The sequence below is a fragment of the Arachis duranensis genome, chromosome 3 (genome assembly GCF_000817695.3).
Source record: "Arachis duranensis cultivar V14167 chromosome 3, aradu.V14167.gnm2.J7QH, whole genome shotgun sequence".
Lineage (NCBI taxonomy): Eukaryota > Viridiplantae > Streptophyta > Magnoliopsida > Fabales > Fabaceae > Arachis > Arachis duranensis.
This window is the reverse complement of record NC_029774.3, coordinates 27,917,303-27,937,360: the sequence shown is the minus strand read 5'-3', so window position 1 is coordinate 27,937,360 and position 20,058 is coordinate 27,917,303. Positions and strand designations below refer to the sequence as shown.

At 34.5% G+C, this 20,058-nt stretch overlaps 2 protein-coding genes across 3 annotated transcripts; both read left to right on the top strand.

The window, feature by feature from the left end:
* The first annotated feature begins 1,771 nt into the window (after positions 1-1,771).
* On the top strand, positions 1,772-6,928 carry LOC107478309 (uncharacterized). Its single transcript, XM_016098448.3, has 6 exons — positions 1,772-2,096; positions 3,726-3,965; positions 4,886-4,997; positions 5,099-5,273; positions 5,773-6,013; positions 6,234-6,928. Exons 1-6 carry the CDS (start codon positions 1,913-1,915, stop codon positions 6,512-6,514), a joined length of 1,233 nt encoding a protein of 410 aa, XP_015953934.1. The 5' UTR covers positions 1,772-1,912; the 3' UTR covers positions 6,515-6,928.
* Positions 6,929-7,761: 833 nt separating this feature from the next.
* Positions 7,762-13,513, top strand: LOC107478308 (uncharacterized). Of its 2 annotated transcripts, XM_016098447.3 has the most exons (7): positions 7,762-8,461; positions 8,579-8,645; positions 10,476-10,540; positions 10,634-10,663; positions 10,755-11,730; positions 11,945-12,211; positions 13,161-13,513. In XM_016098447.3, the coding sequence occupies exons 2-7, from the start codon at positions 8,595-8,597 to the stop codon at positions 13,227-13,229; spliced, it is 1,458 nt and encodes a 485-aa protein (XP_015953933.1). In that variant the 5' UTR covers positions 7,762-8,461; positions 8,579-8,594; the 3' UTR covers positions 13,230-13,513. The 2 variants fall into 2 exon arrangements, with proteins under 2 accessions (XP_015953933.1, XP_015953932.1); XM_016098446.3 differs by lacking the exons at positions 7,762-8,461; positions 8,579-8,645 and adding an exon at positions 9,931-10,152.
* The last annotated feature ends 6,545 nt before the right edge of the window (positions 13,514-20,058 follow it).

The window sequence follows — 20,058 nt, the reverse complement described above, 5'->3', positions numbered from 1 at the left end:
CTATTTTTTAAATAATTAAATCAAAATATTCTAACATGTCAACTAATTAACGACGTTCAGACATATATGGTTTCCCAACTTTCCAAAACGAACAAAACCCTTCAAATAAACAAACATTTCGGTTGCTTCCTATATATATTTGAGCTGAATATATCTCTGGTATTGAGACACAAACACTAGTACTCACATATTCCAAGTGTTCAATTCTCGTTTTTAGCATATATGTCATATTCCGGATGCACCTAAAATATGTAATATTAAGCGTGTGTCATATTTTAGTTAGGCAATTATTGCGAATATAGTATTCGAGATATATCAAGTAATATATAACATAAATATTTGACTATTTATACATTTTAATCAATATTGTATTTAATTAATTTAAATAAAAAAAAATCTTTTTAATATATTCAGTTCAATAATTAGAATTGAACCTTTAAACTTTAGAAATTTTTAGTTGGGTTAATAGTCAAAATCTTCTCTGGAAGATCACCCGATTTTCATTTTGGTCCCCAAAAGATAAAATCAATCAAAGTAATCCCTGAAAGATAACTGCGTTGGTCAAGTTCATTCTTTCGTCATTTGAGTGGCTCATGTGGCTAATGTTTGCTGACTTGGAATATTAACCGATACCGTAGCAATCCCAAAAACGACGTAGCTTTGTTGTTTTTCACCAAGTCATGATACGACGTCGTTTGATCTCCAGAATGAATATTCAAGCATTTCTCCCCATCACTAATCCTCGATTTCTTTTCTTGAAAGCGCGATCCAGAACTTCCTCGAGCACTGTCCCTTCTTCACCATTCACCGCTTCCACTCCTTCACCATTCCACGGCTTCTGCATCGCCTCCTTCGTCCCGGCCGCTTCAGCTACGTCGGTGTTATTCTGCTTCTCCTCCTCCTCGGCCTCATGCTCGTTATTGGTGTTGCTGATGTGGTTATGAAGTGGAGGAGTGTGGTTTTTGTTTTGGTTTTAGTTGTGGGCTTGTGGCTATGGCTGTAGTGGTTGGAAGGGAAACAGCGTAGCGGTTGGTCCTTGGTGGTCGTGATCCGACACGTGGTAGGCGGTTATCGGACCTATTTCAGAAACGGTTAAGTGAAGCTGTGAAGAGGTTGAGAGTTCAATGGTACTGTAGCCACACACGTTTTCTCTTCTTTGTTTCGCTAGTGAAGAAGAAGAGCAACAACAAAAGTTGGTTGAAACTCAAAAGTTGTCGTATAGAAGGTGAAAAAGTGAAAAACCCTAGCCTAGGAAAAATTGAATGAGGGACAATTATAAGAGATGATGATGAATTTAGGATTAGTGTTTTAACATTGGAATTGATTTGAGTTAATTTAACAAACTTATTTACTCAGCATCAACGTGAATAAAGTTTGGAATATGTCTTAATACTTAACATTGAGATGACGGAAGGACGAATTCAACCAACGTAGTTATCTTTCAGCAATTACTTTGATTATTTTTTTTTGAAAATCAAAAACAGAAATCGGATAATTCTTCGGACATAATTTTGACTATTAACTCATTTTTAATTCTTCGTAATAAATAACTTTTAGAGAAGTGATAAAAAATCTTATCGCCTTTTTATAAAATAAAAAGTAAATAAATAGAAGATGATAAATATTATGGTATTTATGATATTGTGCTTAATTTACCTGAAAGAAATAAATAAATAATATTTAACAAAGTTTAAATATTTTATTTTTATTTTATATATTTTATTTTTTATTCATAAAAATAAGTTAGCCAATTTAGAAAGAACTCAACTTAAAAACATTGCCTTCCGTTTTCGCTCTGCACTCATCGCCTGGTCTATGCCCTATCCAAGCCAAATACCCCCAAAGTCTCAATTCCATTAACCAAAATCCCCAGTTCGTAAACCCTAATTTGATCACCGAATCAAGAAGATCGATGTGGGCAGCTTCCTGCGTTGCGTCATGCTGTGCCGCGTGCGCATGCGACGCGTGCCGGAGTGTCGTTTCGGGAATCAGCCGCCGTTCAGCGAGGATCGCCTACTGCGGCCTGTTCGCCTTCTCCCTCGTCGTCGCATGGATCCTCCGCGAAGTCGCTGCTCCTTTGATGGAGTCTCTTCCTTGTAACTCTTCGCTTCTTCAATTTCACTTTTTTCCCCTCTTTTCTTTATTTCTTTCCAGTCGTGTTTGTGTTTTACAATTTATTTGTTTTATGTTTTTTTTTGTTTCGCTTGTGGAATGTACCAAAGATGTGGCAAACTTTGAATTAATCCTGATTTTGGCAATTTCTGTTGGACATTATGTTTTGTTTGATCACATTACTGATATGTGTATTACTTTTTGGGATTTGAATGAAATTTTGTTGTCTTTCATTTTTAGTTTTATTGTTTGTTGTGGCAATTGCATGTGCAATTTTTGGGCAGTACGTATAGTTGGAAACAAGATATACTCACTTGATTGGTAACTGATGAAGTGAGAAATTGAGGGTTTAAATCACCTTGAATTTATAACTTCCATCATATCTGACCCCAATATCTTTCAAGGTGATTAGAATAACTTTTTCACCTTGCCAACCTCCTCACTTGGAGCTTGATCCTTTTGGTTTATTTATGAATTCTGAGATTGATTACTGTCAAAGTCAAATAGTTTGGAAAGTATTTAGTTGGATCATTTTGAAAAAAAATTATCAATTTATCTCTGAGATGGATTTTGAATCTATGTATTTCTTTTGTTAGTAATTCTTTAGAAATTAGCTTTTGTCAATGATCTCTGTTATTTTATGGAACCCAAATGCTTACTTTTTTGGGCTTCGTTTTTCATCTCCTGACGTGCTAGCAAATAAGTGGTTACTGGGTTGATTATTTTGCTTAGGTTAACTGGATGGTCAGATATGATGATGACGATGTTCTAACTCCTTATTATACAACAACAACAACAATAACAACAAAGCCTTGTCCCACTAAGTGGGGTCGGCTACATGAATCAAACGACGCCATTGTGCTCTGTCATGTATCATGTCTACAGAGAGACCGTTTACATGTAGATCTCGTTTGACCACCTCATGGATGGTCTTCTTAGGTCTTCCTCTGTCTTTCGCCCTTTGTCCATCTTCCATCTCATCCACCCTCCTGACTGGATGTTCTATCGGTCTTCTTCTCACATGTCCAAACCACCTGAGACGCGATTCAACCATCTTTTCCACAATGGGTGCTACTCCAACTCTCTCCCTTATATCTTCATTCCTTATTTTATCCAATCGCGTGTGACCACTCATCCATCTCAACATCTTCATCTCTGCCACACTCAGCTTATGTTCGTGCTCTCCTTTAGCCGCCCAACACTCCGTACCATACAGCATAGCCGGTCTTATAGCGGTGCGATAGAATTTACCTTTAAGTTTTAAAGGCACTTTTTTGTCGCATATAAAACCAGATGCACTCCGCCATTTTGACCAACCTGCTTGGATCCTATGATTTACATCATGTTCAATCTCTCCATTATCCTGTATGATGCACCCAAGATACTTAAAACTTTTAACTTTTCGTAAGGTGTTCTCTCCAATTTTCACCTCTATATTGGAGTTTTCCCTTCTTAGACTGAACTTACATTCCATATATTCCGTCTTGCTACGGCTTATGCACAGACCATACACTTCTAGAGCTTCTCTCCATAACTCCAACTAATGTACTTGATACTTGTTCTAACTCCTTATTATGTGATGAGAAAACTAATGTACTTGATACTTGTTGTAGGGATCAATCACTTTAAACATACCCCTAGCAGAGAATGGTTTGAAACAGATGCAGTTTTGCGAGTTAGCTTGGGGAACTTTCTCTTTTTCACTATTCTAGCAGTTCTAATGATTGGCGTCAAGAACCAGAAGGATCCTCGTGATGGTTTGCATCACGGAGGTTGGATGATGAAAATAATTTGTTGGTTCCTTCTGGTAATCTTTATGTTTTTCCTTCCAAATGAGCTCATCAGCTTTTATGGTTAGTGTTTCTTCTAATTTTTTTTTCATCTATTTACTTGAGCTGATTCCTTATACTTAAGCAACTTGACTACCAGGCGACACTAAATTTCTTGATTGATATCATATATGAGGGCTTGTCACACACTTAAAAGTGTCGGTTTGAAGAGCCTGAGGTTATTGGAAAATGGACACTGCATCTTGAATGAAAAGTGGAAAATGTAGATAAAGATTTTCTAAGTTGTTTGGCAAACTGGAATACTATCAATTATTGGTTTGAGTCCTGAATATTTTTTTTCCCGTAACTAATATATGAATGCTTAAATCATCCTATGACTTTCTTTAATTTCCCAGCTTAGTGATTCCTTCTTTGATCCATGTAAAGATAACCCAATTTTTAAAACTTGCTGTTGACAATGTCACCCCGGCCCCCCTTTTTAACCCCACCTTGAGACTGCTTATGTAAGCTTTTGAATAAATCTTAACTTGATTGGTAAAAGGAAACAAGAGAATATGCTAAATGTTGCAAATGAGGTTGTTTGAGATGGATTAGTGGGAAGACAACTAGATAGGATTATGAATGAGTACACCATACAAAGTGGGACAACGCCAATTTTAGGGATGGAAAAGTCTCCTCTCAAGTAGTTTGCATCTATTTGGAGAAGACCTTTAGAGGTCATACTCCTATTAAGGTGATTGGACTAGACAAAGGAGTTCTATAGCTAGAGAGACCCAAAAAAGTATAGGGAGGATTATTAAATATTTATATGCTAATTATTTAAGCATGAATATGATTCTTAATAGAGCTTTATGGCCTCATTTGATCTAACCTTCTGGGACAAGGCGTAGTTGTTGCCTAGTTTGACAAGCCTTTTTCCTATAGGTTTTGTATGTAATTTATTTCATTGTTTATGATTATCTTGAAGTATGTTCTCTTTGCAGAAACCATATCAAAGTTTGGCTCGGGTATGTTTCTTCTAGTTCAAGTTGTGCTCTTGTTAGATTTTGTTCATCGATGGAATGACACCTGGGTTGGATATGATGAACAATTCTGGTTAGTTTTAGACGTTGTTTGACATCTGTGATAGCTGTGGCTTTTCTTGACATTATTATTTACATGAGGATTTTCAGTATATAAATGTTCTTTTCATACAGGTATGTTGCTCTGTTTGTGGTTTCACTTGTTTGTTATGTGGCTTCATTTGTGTTCTCGGGAGTTCTTTTTCACTTCTTCACACCATCTGGACAAGACTGTGGAATCAATACCTTCTTTATTACAATGACCCTCCTTCTTGCATTTGTTTTTGCTATTGTTGCTTTGCACCCTGCGGTAAGTTATTGACTTCTCATTGCAGTTAACCACTTCTAATTTGGTTTCCTTTTAATATATATTGAATGCTTGTTTGTCAGTTGTCTTTTCCTATGATATTTGATATCACATCTTGAAACTTGGGAGGTTCTAAAGGTTACTGTTTCCGTTTTCACTTTTAACTTCAAAACAGGGAAAAATATTTTCCTGTGCAAGTTCATATGTAATCTGTTATTCTGTTATGGTGTTATGTTCTAAACCTGGTCTTATCTGCTGTTTTTATCATATTGATTCAATTCAATGTTTTTTATGGATTGAGAATTTCATGAAGATGACATACGTTCCTTCCTGTTGGCTTAGGATGCTATTGAAGTTTTAGATTTGGTTGAAGGATTAATTATTGGATCATAATCTTGTATGCAAAAATAGTTTTATGCTATATAACAAATATGCATAAGTATTCATGATTGTAGATGTAATGTGTCTGCAATTGAGGTCTTTGAATTCTTTTTGTATACAGGTAAATGGGAGCATTCTGCCTGCTTCAGTAATTTCATTATACTGTACTTATCTCTGCTATAGTGCATTGTCTAGTGAACCCCGAGATTACGAGTGCAATGGCCTTCACAAACACTCAAAAGCCGTTTCAACTGGCACCCTTACTTTGGGCTTGCTTACGACAGTTCTATCTGTTGTGTATTCTGCTGTGCGTGCTGGATCTTCTGCCACAGTGCTTTCCCCACCAAGCTCTCCTCGTGCTGGTAAATTCTCAAAATCTAATATTTGTCATGATATGCCATACTCATATTCATAAGTATATATCTGAACATGGAATCCAATCATATGGATATATGATAGCCGTGAAGCTGAATTTTATTTTTTGATGTTGATGCCATGAAGAATGTAACTATAATATTGTACTTGATGAGCATCAATTCCCCACGATATTAAATATCTGCCGCCATTATGGTGATTATGCAGGGAAGCCTTTGCTTCCGCTGGATGGAAAGGAGGAAGTTGAGAATGAGAAAGCAAAGCCGGTTACATATTCATATGCCTTTTTCCACTTGATTTTCTCTCTTGCGAGCATGTATTCTGCAATGCTTCTGACAGGTTGGTCAACTTCTGTTGGAGAGACTGGGAAGTTGGTTGATGTCGGGTGGCCTTCTGTGTGGGTTCGGATTGTCACTTGCTGGGCTACTGCTCTGCTCTACTTATGGTCACTTATGGCGCCAATTATGTTCCCAGAAAGGGAGTTTTAACTCTAAATGCCGTTCTCCCCAGTTTCAAGGTTTATGGGGAAAGGTTGTGTGTAACTTAACATACTTGTTGCAGATGTGTTGCCTTCATTATCTGTAATTAAATTATATGTATGGTATGCATCTACGTCAACATAACGGGAGAAACGTGTGTTATGAATGACAACTTTGAATGGGGTGGGTATGGTGAAAATATTTGTACCCCGAAAAATTACTCTGCATGTCTCCCAGCATCCTTCGCCATTCCTAGTTTCTAATCAAAGCATGCGAAAGGGCCATATCTGCGTTTCTGTGTCGGCTAAGGATTTAGTAGCCCTCTTTAAAGGAAGGTTGCCGATAGCCTTTTCAATAATTATGATTTGAACCTTATCTATTATCCAAAATTATAAATATTCTCATGAATTGTTATATTTTAAATGTTGGTATTGCCATGGAAGTGGTTGGAATTTCAGTTTCAGATTCCTACTTGCTTCATTAATTTTGGGGCAAAAAGTATTAACTGTGTTTTGATTCAACTTATGAACCATTGGGGAGATACACCAGTATGAAATGATTGCTTTGGAGAGGGATGGGAAAAATTTTAATTTAGGAAAGAGTAAAGTGGTAAATAAACTTTTAAAGATTTATACTTTGAACATAATATTCTTAAAGAAAAAAAAGTACTTATGGAATCTTCTACGCGTGAACAAGTTAGTTTAAATTAAGATTTTCTATCCTAATTATAGGAGTTAATTTGAAGGTAATGGGTCTATATTTGTTATTCTAGAGAATTTTATTGGTATTTTTTATTTTTTATAAGTTATTATGTTTCATGTAAATTTTTAGGAGTTTATTTGTCACTTTACTCTTTAAAAAGTCATTAACAAAATTGGAAAAAAGAAGCAATATGGTGGCCGATTTACAAGTAACAAAAATTATCTGAGATAACTAATTAATCTGGAGAGCTTCATCAATGGAGCTACCATGAAAATTTGGATGGAATAGTTTGCTTTGTTTATCAACTTCAACATTAGCACCAAATCCATCAACAAATGTAATTGCCTCAATTATACAAAGTTTCATCTTTTTGAGAAAAACCTGTTACTAATAATTAGATTTCGATTTTGAGAGGAAGCTATTAGTATTTTAAAAAATAATCAAAAAAATATTTTTTTTATTCAACATCAGTTAAAATTCTAGTAACCTCTCTAAAAGATGTATTCAACAAATGATATCCTATCTCAAGATCTAAACTAATCTGAACTAGATAGTCAACACATCTATTTACCAAAAGAACATCCCAAGTTTTCTTTTTCGAGCAACTAATACTTCTCAAAAGGGCATTAGAATTTTGCTAAAATTTCCTTCCCCATTAATTTTGCTAATCACCGTTTGAGAGTCACACTGCACTACCAATTTTCTAATACCCATAGTCCATGCAAGTTCAAGCCCTTTCTCGATGCCCCCAAAGTTCTGTCTTGTACGCCAAACAACTCCCAAAATGAGAGAAACCTGCTGCCCATCTTTCGTTTGCGTCTTGCAGCAGCTGGCTGCGTTTCCGTCCTTTGAGTCGTCTGTGTTTAGCGCTGTCCACCCTAGTGGTGGTGGAGTCCAACTAATGTGGATCTCCTCTCTTTTCTTTGTGTTAATTCTTCTCCTCCTCTCATTGAATGCTTCTTTTGATTCTTCCACACTTTTAGGATTAACTTGTGGGTTGGGAGGGGAGATCTTTGATAATTTTGTTCATTTACTTCATCTTTACTTTTCAGCAAGTAAAGATGAAGATATCTAGCTAATTGTGTCTTTGGCTTTGACCCAATTGGTTATCTAAATTGAAAGTCATCCATTGTTGCATGTTTTTATTGTTGAAGAAATTTATTGCACTTTCGGGTTTGATAAGCTGCATCCCCGCTCATTTACATTGCAAATTGGGAAGATTTCACTAACCCCAAATAGACAAACTCTTCTTTGGTAAGTTAAAATTCTCCCATGCATAATTCTACAGATGACCGTTTTGGATTTTTGGGCTCCCTCCTACTTCCAAATTTTTGTCAAATAATTTTGATTGGGTTTTGTCCAATGTTGCAGAGCTTTATATGTAGGGATGACAATACTTCCAAATTGGTTGCAGAGCTCGGGGCGAGTTTTTAGCTGGGTAAGTATTTGAGGCGGATCAACTCAATCCAGTATATATATAATTTTAATATATAATATATGTAAAGAATTAATATTATTATATCACATTTAAATTTTTATTTTAATTTATTATATATGTGATTATAATTATATAAATTTTGAAATTTAATTTTATTTATTGAATTTTAATAATTATAGAAGCAGATATCTCGTGAAAACGACTTAAAATTCAACTTTTTACTATCTGCGGATAAAAATGGAGTGGGTTTTATGTGGCTCCTATAGAAAAATTTTCAGCTTCTGTTTGTCTCCAACAAATTCTTTCTTCTTCTCTTTCATGTGATAGTGCTGGTGAAGCTAGAATCTTCAACACATAGTCTTCTCGTAGGTAGTTTCTGAGTTTGTTTGTGTCCCAATTGCCTGAAATATTAGTCCATTCTCAGACTGAACTCTCAATCTATTATTGTTTGGATTGCAAATTCCAGTAGGTTTCTAGTATCATTTACCCAGGGATCAAGCCCAAAAATGGTGTTAAGCCCATTTCCTATGAAGTTAATTGAGTGCTCCTTAAACATGGGTCATAGTTTGATAAGTTCCTTCTAAAGAGGTGAGTCTGAATTTCTTGAAAAGAATTTTAAACCAAAACGAATACAAAAAGATGAAAATGGACTACTAGTGATAGTTTGGATTAAATTTTGGGTGAGATCTAAAATATTAAAATTTTAAAATTTAAAAAATTACATTTTTTAGTATATAATTAATAATAGTTTGATAAAATATGATTTGATTAATTTTTTTTAATTTTAGAGACGAAAATAATTTATATATGTATATTAAGAGATTAATTTAACTGTAAATAATGTTATGACAAGCTAGATAATACTTGTCATATGTATCAATAATACCTCACATACGTGAAAATTAATTTATTATATTATAAAGTTACTTAATGTGATACATCATCATATAAATAATAAAAGAATTGATTTAACTATTTTAAGAACTATTATAGCTACTTTAATTAAAAATTAATTTAAAAAATAAATGATCTTTTAACCTGAAATTTTAGTTTTAACCCATATTTTAATTGAAAAGGGCATTCGTTAACAAGTTAAAATGTCTTTTCAATTCTATTTTGAATGCTACGCCAACGGTCAAATATTCCATACCATGCAAACGAACGATCTCGATCGTACACTAGGGCTCCCTTATATCATCCAACGGAGCTAAATCTCCATATTGAATAAGATAGGAGCACAAACCTGAAACGCCGTCGTATTTGAACAACCCTCTTCTTTTTTTTTTAGTTTAGCGCGCCATGCCCCCACTTATCTGCGTTCTCCATAATTCCACCCAACGTAGAGCACCGTACCCTTCCGCTCTGGGCGTTCTCCCACTGAATCATCCACACTCCGAAAGATTCAGAGCGTTCTCAGAGGTTAGCTCTTTACTCTTTCGCGATCATGGAAGCTTCGAAAAAGAATGAGATCATCATCAAGGAGGCCAACAATCACTGGACTTTTTTGGTAATCATCCTTTTTAATCTCGTTTAGTCATTGATTCGATCCATTTTCATCAAATTTAGGGTTCCGGCGTGATGTTGAATTCTTGTCATTTTCTCATGTTCTCTATGTCGGTTTCTTTGATTTTTTTTTCTTGCATTTGAGGTTCAATCGAGTTTGATGATTCTTAAGATAACATCAATCGTTTTTTTGAAGTCCAGAATCATGATGAGGCATAATCGGTTATTATGCTTTTTCTGATAGTTTTCTTATGGTATTGAAAGTGTTGTTCATTTGTTTCTGATTTTGATTTTTCTTTTGGTGTGTGCTGATATGGTGATATACAGGAACATATTGAAGCACCTATGTGGGTAGATTTGACTATTGAAGCTAACTCTTTTAGTGAAGATATGTGAGTTTTCCAATAAAATTCTGTGTTTCATTTTAATTTTTAAATTACATTCACCACCAGCACGTTTTTATTTTGTTATATGTTGTGTTGCAGAAATGATGACTGGTTCAACACAAGCCACCCGTAAGAACCTCTGGTTTTCAATATTAGGATTGTTCATTTTGAAAACCATGTACGAATGTGACATTGGTGTCACTTGTTAAATCATTGTTAGGTTCCACCAGTGGTCTGCTCGGCAGCTGAAGGCTAAGTTCTCTCATCCTGGACAGGAGAAATTGACATCAGAAGTAGTTGACTCAGATGGACAAGACTCGCAGCAGGTTCCTTCTTCAGTCTCAAGGTCGAGGGGCAAACACTACAATAGCAAGAAATGGGGAGTTATGAATCTGAACAATTTGTTAGACAAGCAACAGGGTTTGAGTAAGAGATGCTTCCAAGCAAGTTCCAGTTTTGGTAATGAGGTGAAGCCCAAAACAAAATCTAATGTTGGCCACCCAAAAGGATTGTTGAGTGAAAATTTAGGACCGAACTTTGAAAGCAAGGCAAGAGGAAAAGCTAAGTCTTCGGCCAGTTGCAGTAAGCCTGTGATTGGAACAAATTTTCTTGATAAAAGGAGTGGTGAAAGCAGTACAAGAAGCACAATCACGTCGGAGGACACTCATCAACAGCAGAAATGTAAAGTGGAACCTACTCAGCCTTGTGATAAAAATGGTAGAAGTTTGTCAGATAGGGGTGTTGGTCTTAGGAAAAGCTGTATAACAGACAGAGCCTCGATAGTTCAGCAACAACAGAAATCAATGGAGGTATCTAGTCAACCTAGTAAAAGTGGAAGTTCGTCGGCTGCAAGTGTTTGTCTTGGTAAAAGTTGTGTTACTAGAAGAACCTCCAGAATGGAGGTTGCTGGTGATATAATGCAATCAAGGGGTCGTAAATCTTCTTATGGGAACTCTAGTGTTGGATCATCTTCAATCCCTGGTTATGAAGTTAAATTTGTATCAAAACACATCAGAAAGGAAATTGCAGATGGGAATGATGCCGTTACAATGAATCTTGCAGATAAGAATAATTGGAAGCCTGCTATTGTATCCCAGAGGCAGACATCTACGGTTAAGGGAGCAAAATCAAGTAACAAGCAGGGAAATAGTGTCAATTGTGCAAAACCAGCATGCCTTAGAAATACAAAATCATTGGTAAGAAGCTGCACTGTCCTCAAGTCACCTGTGTTGTATGAAAATTCTTATTTTCTGCCATTCTGATCCATACAAGAAATGTTTATCACCACATGATTATGGATGCATCGATGCATGTTCCCATAGGCTGTTTTTTCCCCCTGCTATTCCCTTTCACATAATTAACAATGCTCAGAGATTATAATGTCAATTAGGCGATTTAACATTTTTGCAGGTCCAATATCGGTCAATACGTCAGACATCTTTGATGCCTGTTAACGGCAACAAAGAAAGTGCTTGTACTGGTGCTAAGAAGAAACTTGGAAAGATAAATAGTTTGACAGGCAAGGGAAAAGAGAATGTTGCAAATACTGTGACCTCAAATCCAAAGTGCATTGAAAAAGGTGTTACTAGTGGGCGCATGTTAAAAGATCTTAGAACTATGGAACGCTGTCATCTGCAGAAGGGCAACACAGGCTCAGCTGCTATGGCAAATAAACTGGTATTATAATCAACTGATTTGGTTCACTCTTATTTTGTTTCTCTCATCCTTACCCTCACACACTTGTTTCTCATGCCACCACGTCAATATTTTGTTTACAGCCTACTATTATGAACAAATGAACTTTCTGAATCTCTAATATCCCAATCCTTTCTCTAGTGCCCCTGTTAACCTAACAGAAGCAAAGAACAATGGGATTTATTCTCAGAACTACTAGCCGAAGTAATCATAACCAATCACATGATTAAAATTGTTTGCCAAGGAGTGATTAAATCTTGTCTTTAGGTGATTAAAATCTGGGAGGGATGACCCCCAGGTGGCATATGAACTTTCACAGATTGTGAATGTAGATAGTTTTGATATTAGAAAAGAACATTCAAATCATTTAATTTGGTCGAAACCAGAATATAGAGGGTGACAACACTAGAGTATTTGATACGGAGGTGTCAGTTGGATACTTGGACCCATTGTGGTTCACTTTATGGAATGGAAATTCAACTCCAACAGGGAGTTGAATACGGTGTTAATGTATCTTAGAGTGGGTGAGGAAGTACCATAAAGGGTTAAAGCAGTGCAAGCAAGAATGTGAATAGGGAGCGTAATAACTGTAGTGTACTACATTATATTTTTCTAAAACGTGCTGTTGAAATAATATTGTAGATTTTTCATTATGATTTAATAGGGAGCGTATAACTCTTTAAGGTTCTGGTTGAGTGTTAACAATGTGAATTTCCCATGTGCTAATGACAATCTTATACAATCAAGTGATCATAATGCAATTCTGAATATTACAACCTCATAATCGATAAGCAAAAATTAAGATTATGGGGAAGGTTCTATGTTATTAATATGAGCATATTAGAGTGGAAGTGCATTTTCTTCTCTCTTTTGGATTTCTTTTCTGCTTCAAGTTTATCAAACCTTACTCTAATTAGATTCAATACTGCAGGGAAAAGACAATGATCTACCTGAAGCAAAGAATCGAACTAATCTAGTTCGAAGGATTTACCTACGATAAGTGAGTTAAAGCTCCATGCTAATCCTCCGCATAATCTCTCTGTCTCTCTCAAATTTCTTTTTAGGGACAGAAAATTTTTTCATGTTCATGAAGCCTTTATTACTTCGTGTCATTAAAAAGGGATCAAGAAAGGCCTTACCGTGGTATGTGGTAACTTTTGTATATAAAGCATGAAGAAGCTACTGTTAGTATCATGTCTATGCAGCAAAGCTGGCACCATTTCTTATTTTAGTGACATGGTATACATTTTGGTGCTGCTTACAGTCATTCCGTGATTCTTGCAATATCCTTTTTTGTAGTAGCACTTTCATTATACCATATAATGCACCCAGGTGCTCCTACATAAACTGCATTTTTTCCAATATACCATCGTTTTTTAATTTACGAGTAAATACCCTTTCCGGCCCCTGTCCATTTTGAAAATTGACTACACGTTTCCTAACCTTTATAAATTATCAAATCGGCCCTTATCCATGAACTCCGTGATACCAATTAGCCCTTGAGTTGGTTTCTCCGTTCAAAGTCGACGGAAAACGCTGAGGTGTAACGTGCAGCCAGTGACGTGGCGTTGGATCACCAAACGTGGATTGCTCTGTAGGCATGTGGACAAATAAGCCCCTGCACACTCAGCAAAGCGACGTCGTTTTGCTTGGCATCATTTTGCAGTTTGGGGTGAAATCCCATTCTCCCCCTTGTGCACAACTCAACCACCATACATCACCCTCGTTCTCTTTGCTGATGTATGATGCCAAGCAAAACGACGTCGCTTTGCTGAGTGTGCAGGGGCTTATTTGTCCACATGCCTACAGAACAATCCACGTTTGGTGATCCAACGCCACGTCACTGGCTGCACGTTACACCTCAGCGTTTTCCGTTGACTTTGAACGGAGAAACCAACTCAAGGACTAATTGGTATCACGGAGTTCATGGATAAGGGCCGATTTGATAATTTATAAAGGTTAGGGGGCGTGTAGTCAATTTTCAAAATGGACAGGGGTCGGAAAGAGTATTTACTCTTAATTTACTGAGGTGCCATCGCTTTGCCAAGTTAGCACCTCGTATATTTTTTTTCCGTGCGCTGGCTGCGAGGCGCCTAAGCAAAACACGCATTCCGTGAAATTTAAGAACAGTATATATTATTAGATGAGAAATATTAGACAACTATCAGAATTTATTGTTTTTTTTGTCATCAATTTAGCTATTAGTATTTAAAAATATTAGACTAAAGTATATTGTTGAATATTAAATTAAAAGAATTAAATTGATGATTAAATATGATTGCCAAAAAAAATGGATTCTAATGATCTACTAGCATTTATTTTATTAGATTTAGCCAAGATGTGTTTTAAGGGCTGATTTTTTTAGATATTGACCAAATTTTGGTATACTACTCAGTTATTGAATTTTATGATATTTTTTTTAAATTTTAGAATAAAACAATTTGCAGAAGATGAATTGCAATAGCAGAACTATTTTTTTTTTGAATATGCAGGAGTATATTGTATCTTTAATATTTAAAGCACGTATTCTATATTTTAATATTAATATATAATATACAGGTGGCATGTTGTCAATACATGGGATATATTGACATTATATGAGGGACGTATTGTAATTTTCTGATTAAAAAAATATAACTAAGGTATTATTAAAGGAAGAACAGATTTGTTAGGTTGAGTGTGAGAATGTTTTTTCTTTTAGAGAAGTTTTATATGTGAAAATTTATGTGATGTTTCTTTTGTAATAGTATATAAAAAAATTAAGAATATATTTTGTTAATGTGTTGATAATTAATTATTAAATAGAGTCATAAATATTTTTTATAGACATCCCGTGTTAGTATTTAGTGGTTTTGTTCAATTTTAAATAATGTATGTGATTGATGAAACAAGTATGCAAGAAATATTTTTTATTTACTAGCAAACACGAATACAAGTATCAGTTAATAGTTATCGAGTTATATTATATTTAAATATATTTATAATAATATATAATATATAAAATATATTTAACATATTTGAACAAGATATATATTTAGTATTATTTTTTTTTTCACAAACACAAAATATAACTTAGTAATACCTTAATCTAACTAATACTATGTAACTAAGTAATACTAAGTTTAACACTTTTATTACTATCAATTAATTAATTGACACATTAATTTTACAAAAAAATTCTAACATAATTTTTGTCTACCGATATTAAAACAACTTAATTAAGTAAAAAGCTAATATTAAAAAATATACTTATATGTTAAATGAAATTTGTAATGTTAATGGAGACAAAAATAAAGATGGTAGTACTAAAGATGAGTTTTTTGGAAGGGTGGTTTGGATTTTAAATTTCAAAAGAGAAAAAGGAGAGTTGAGATATTATGGAAGAGAGAATTTTTGAATTGAAAGTGAGAGAAAGAGAGAAAATGTAAATACTAGCTGCAGCGCAAGTCACAGGTTAAGGGTCATAAGACGTGTGCTGCACATGCACGTAATATGTAAGGGGCAGATTGTATTTCCGTCAGAACGGCGTCCTAACCTCTTATTAAACTCTATTTTTGGCAATTTGACATATAAGTTTGTTAAATAAATCATTTATGCTATTTGACAAATTTATTGAGCCAACTGTGTGATTTTAATTGGGACATTTTGATAACTATCAAGCGTTTATCATGAATTGCCTAATTATATACTAGGAGGTGTGTATAAAGATGTAGGAGTATTCATGGTTTTAAACCAGTTCATAATTTGATGGAACTTTTTATTTTTAATATGATGAAAGGAATGGTGTATAGCTAGGTTATGGGGGTGTATGATGATTGATTGGCGTATGATGGTTGTCTAAGAGAAATTGAATCGTCCGATTGGAGGTACTGAAAATCCTGGATCTGATTTGTGTACTGGCAGAAAATCCTGAGTCCGATTTGTGTACTGGCAAAAAATTCTGGGTCCGATTTCAATATTTACGAAATTCTGCAATGAAAACCTTGGGTCTGATTTCAGAAAACCCTGGGTCCGATTTGTGTCTCTTTCTCGCTGTAATGAAATCAGACGGTCCGATTTCTTCCCACTAAAACAAAAAATTGAACGCCATTACAACCGTGTATATCTCCCCAACACTCCATAACTCAGCATAACTCATATGTCAACCTTATATTAAAAAAAATTAGCCAATTTGATGTACCAATTTACTTCAATTCATAATAATAAAATTTGTTTTAATGTAAAAAATCAATTCAAACTCGTTTGTATAAAAAATATTTTTTTACGATATAAAATAATTTTAATTGATTTATATATAAATAATCAGTTGTAACTTGACAATCGGCTTGAATAGTTGGTGGGATCAGCCGTACATGATTGGCCAGAACGGTTAGCTAGATCGGCGAAGTCGTCGACCCTGATGATTTAAGAAAAAAATACTATTTAACAAAATTAGTTTTATTTGGTTCTAAACCAAGTCAATCTATAAAAATTAGTTTTTAATAAACTAACTTTCATAAAAAAAAATACAAGTTGTATTTAAAAGTATATTTTATTCTTCGTAATTTAGAAATTACTTAAACAAAATTTATAAAATCATTTTCTTCCTATTTTAAATCCTCAATAGTTGAATAGTTGAGTATATCGGTAAAGATTTAGGGTACTCAAGTTATTAGGATGGATCATAAAGGACACTAAGTTAGATACCGTACTTGAATGCGCGTATTTAAAATAGTGTATATATCGTAAGATTATGATGTTATGAACTCATTTATTTATATTATTCTCTAACTATAAATGATCTTTTAGGTTTAGTTGATTTAAGAAAATAAATTATTTTTCTTATGAGTTATTTTATACTTGATAACTTATTGTAACATCTCCTCTTTATATGATGCTTTTAAGTCTATAGATAATTAATATTGTAATTTTTTCTTTAAAAAAGGAATAATAATTATAATATTACTATTAAATTCATAGTTGAGCGATAAAAATTTAAATAGATTGCTAAAAAATTATTATTGTGATTTATTCGTTTAAAGTATAACATAAAATTTGAGACAACACATAATTATCAAATTGATTTTTTTAGATTTTAGATATTTTTAAATTTAGTTTTTAAAAATAATAGGCTTAGAAAAATAATTCAAAACAATTTTAATTTAATTTTTTCACTAAACAAATTGATTTATTTAAAATGGGTTAGTTTAATTTCAGCTCAGTTTAGTAAACTAAGTTTTTTAACCCCCAATTGAATCAGGTTAGCTTGAAAAGTTTTTGGCTAAATAATATTTTTCTTAATTTGTTAATTTTCATAATGACTACTTACACTAGCGGCGTGACATGGGTATGTATGGCCAGTGTGGCCACTTAGGAATTCGAAGCCAAGTAGTATTAACATACCTCTGACTTCTTATCCTAAAAAATTATTTGACGTCAAACATAAATCAACCAATGATTATTCTCCTGCTTCGAATAATCATATCTTTCGCGAATTCGGACAACGATAGATAATAGATATTTCTTTCTTATCCTTAGCTACTACATTTATATATACGGTTAGTGGTGCATTGAATTGAAATACTAGTACAAATAAGATAGGTATGTTGTAATTTATAAACCAAAACTCGTCCATTTTGTTAACATCATTTTAGCATGATTATACTACAATAATGATGGTGTTAGTATCCAGAACGAGATCACGACCTAAAGAGGTATTGATAGAAAATTCTAATTTTATCAAGTGAAGAATCAGATTGAAAGAGTAATTTATAAGATATTCTAATACTAAAGTTAGTAATGTGTTAAGTAATAAAATTATTTTTTTGTGTGTTTTATCCATTGGTAGCTTTTTTTTTTAGCTTTGTCTTGTGAGGCTACTATTTTTTTGGCATTTAGAATTTACTGTAGCACATTATTTTTGAGATTTGCAGTTACAGGATTCGGCAACATAGTTGTTGTAGTATCCGGCCATTATTTCGTAAAATCGGTTATGGCCTAAATTGCTTCATCAGTTATGTTCTTTTTGTTCAGAACAGTGCCTCCAATTTGGATTCCTGAACCTGAGTCCTTAGGTCAGGGGCATTCGAGTTTATGAAGTCAGGCCCATTTTAGATAGGAATTTCGAGGGGTTCATTGAAGGAAATTGAACAGTTTTCTTTAATTTCAAAACGGTTATAATTCTCTCATTCCACAAGTCGTCAGTTCTATTCTTCTCTGCATTAAATGTAACAATAGTTTAAAATTAAATAGTTTTCTTTTTTACTTTACCTTTTATTTCCATCTTTTACCAAAACTCTCCCACACGCGAACAATCTCTTCTCTCTCCATACACAAACAGTTTCTTCCCTTTTCTCAGTGCATTTCTCCTTTGTTTACACTTCTTCTCTATCGAAGTTCTTGTCGTCGATACTCCTTCTATCAGCATTGACACCATTTTTGAGGTTAATGATCTCGGTACTCTTCTGTTCTTGCATGTAGTTTTTCCTTTTTTGAAGTTTTTCTTCTGTACGTGAATCTTTTGCGCATTCTCTTTGTATGGTTCATTGATGCCATTTGAAGTTTCCGTTGCATTTATTTTTGTTCGTTTTTTTTTATTAGGCCAAATGTAGTTGGAGAACCACTGTTTGAGTTTTTTTTTTCCAAATAACCGATGATTTTGTTTGTCCCCACTGTTTGTGCTTCCTGGATTTGTTTTGCATTTTTAAGTTGGCCAAGATTTTATAGTGTTTAGGATTTTTGCTTCCTGGTAGTGGTAGTGACGTAGTGGTGGTATCCCTGTAGGTGATGGCTAGAAAAAAGGTTATTGCGACTCGCAGGCGTGGCAGTGCCAATTTGTCGAGGCCCCAACCTACTCCTATTCAAAGGATGAATAGCAAACTCGAGGTGGACATCTATACACGGGTGTCCAAGGAGATTCAGACCACACCTTCCACTATTATCCAAGAAGAGTTTGATAAACTGTGAGAAGCTCAGATTATTTTTTATTCCGACATTAGTAATTTGTATGTTTTTTCTGTGCCAAAATTCGAGGACCGTTTGTGCCATATAAAAGAGCATGCCGGTACTGTCCTGGATTTGCGATGGATGTATGAAACTTTATTTTCCAGGATTGGGATTCGTTTGCCCTTTTTCGATTTTCAAGCGAGTATTTTGACTCACACCGGGTGTGCTCCTTTGCAGCTTCACCCTAATACTTGGGTGATTATCCGAGGTTTTGAGCTTATGTGCTCGTTCCTGGATATCGAACCTACTCTTAGGGTCTTTTTCTACTTTTTTACTTTAACTGTTCCGTTTAGGTCTTAAGATCATGAGTTCATCTCTTTTCGAGGTGTCCCAAATAGAAGATCTTTTACTTTGTTTAAGGAATACTATCATGAATTCAAAGAAAATTTTTTTAAGATCGAGGGGGTGGAGGGAACCACTCCCTTTTTCTTGACTTTGGAGGGTGCTAAGAGATTTAATCTCTACTGGAATTATAATATTTTTTGCTGAAAATCCGACTTTCCAATGTGAATGCCAATGAACTTCTCAATATCAATTTGTTAATGATGTTGTGGAATGAGCATCCACTAATCCTGAAGGACATCTTGATAAACGAGCAAGCTGCTCAAAATGCCATCTGTAAGCTTTTAATTCTTTGCATCTTCATTTTATTTTCGACTTCTTCATCTCACGAGTTAATTTCTGTCTTTGTTTCCCAGTTGACATGGATGGGGACTCACACCTATCGCCGAGATAAAGAGGAGGCTAGCAACCCAACCTTCTATAACTGTTGGTGGTGATAGGGCTTCTTCTTCTGCCATTGTTAGTCGTCAGTCACAAACTCAGGGGGTCAAAGGGATTGGAAA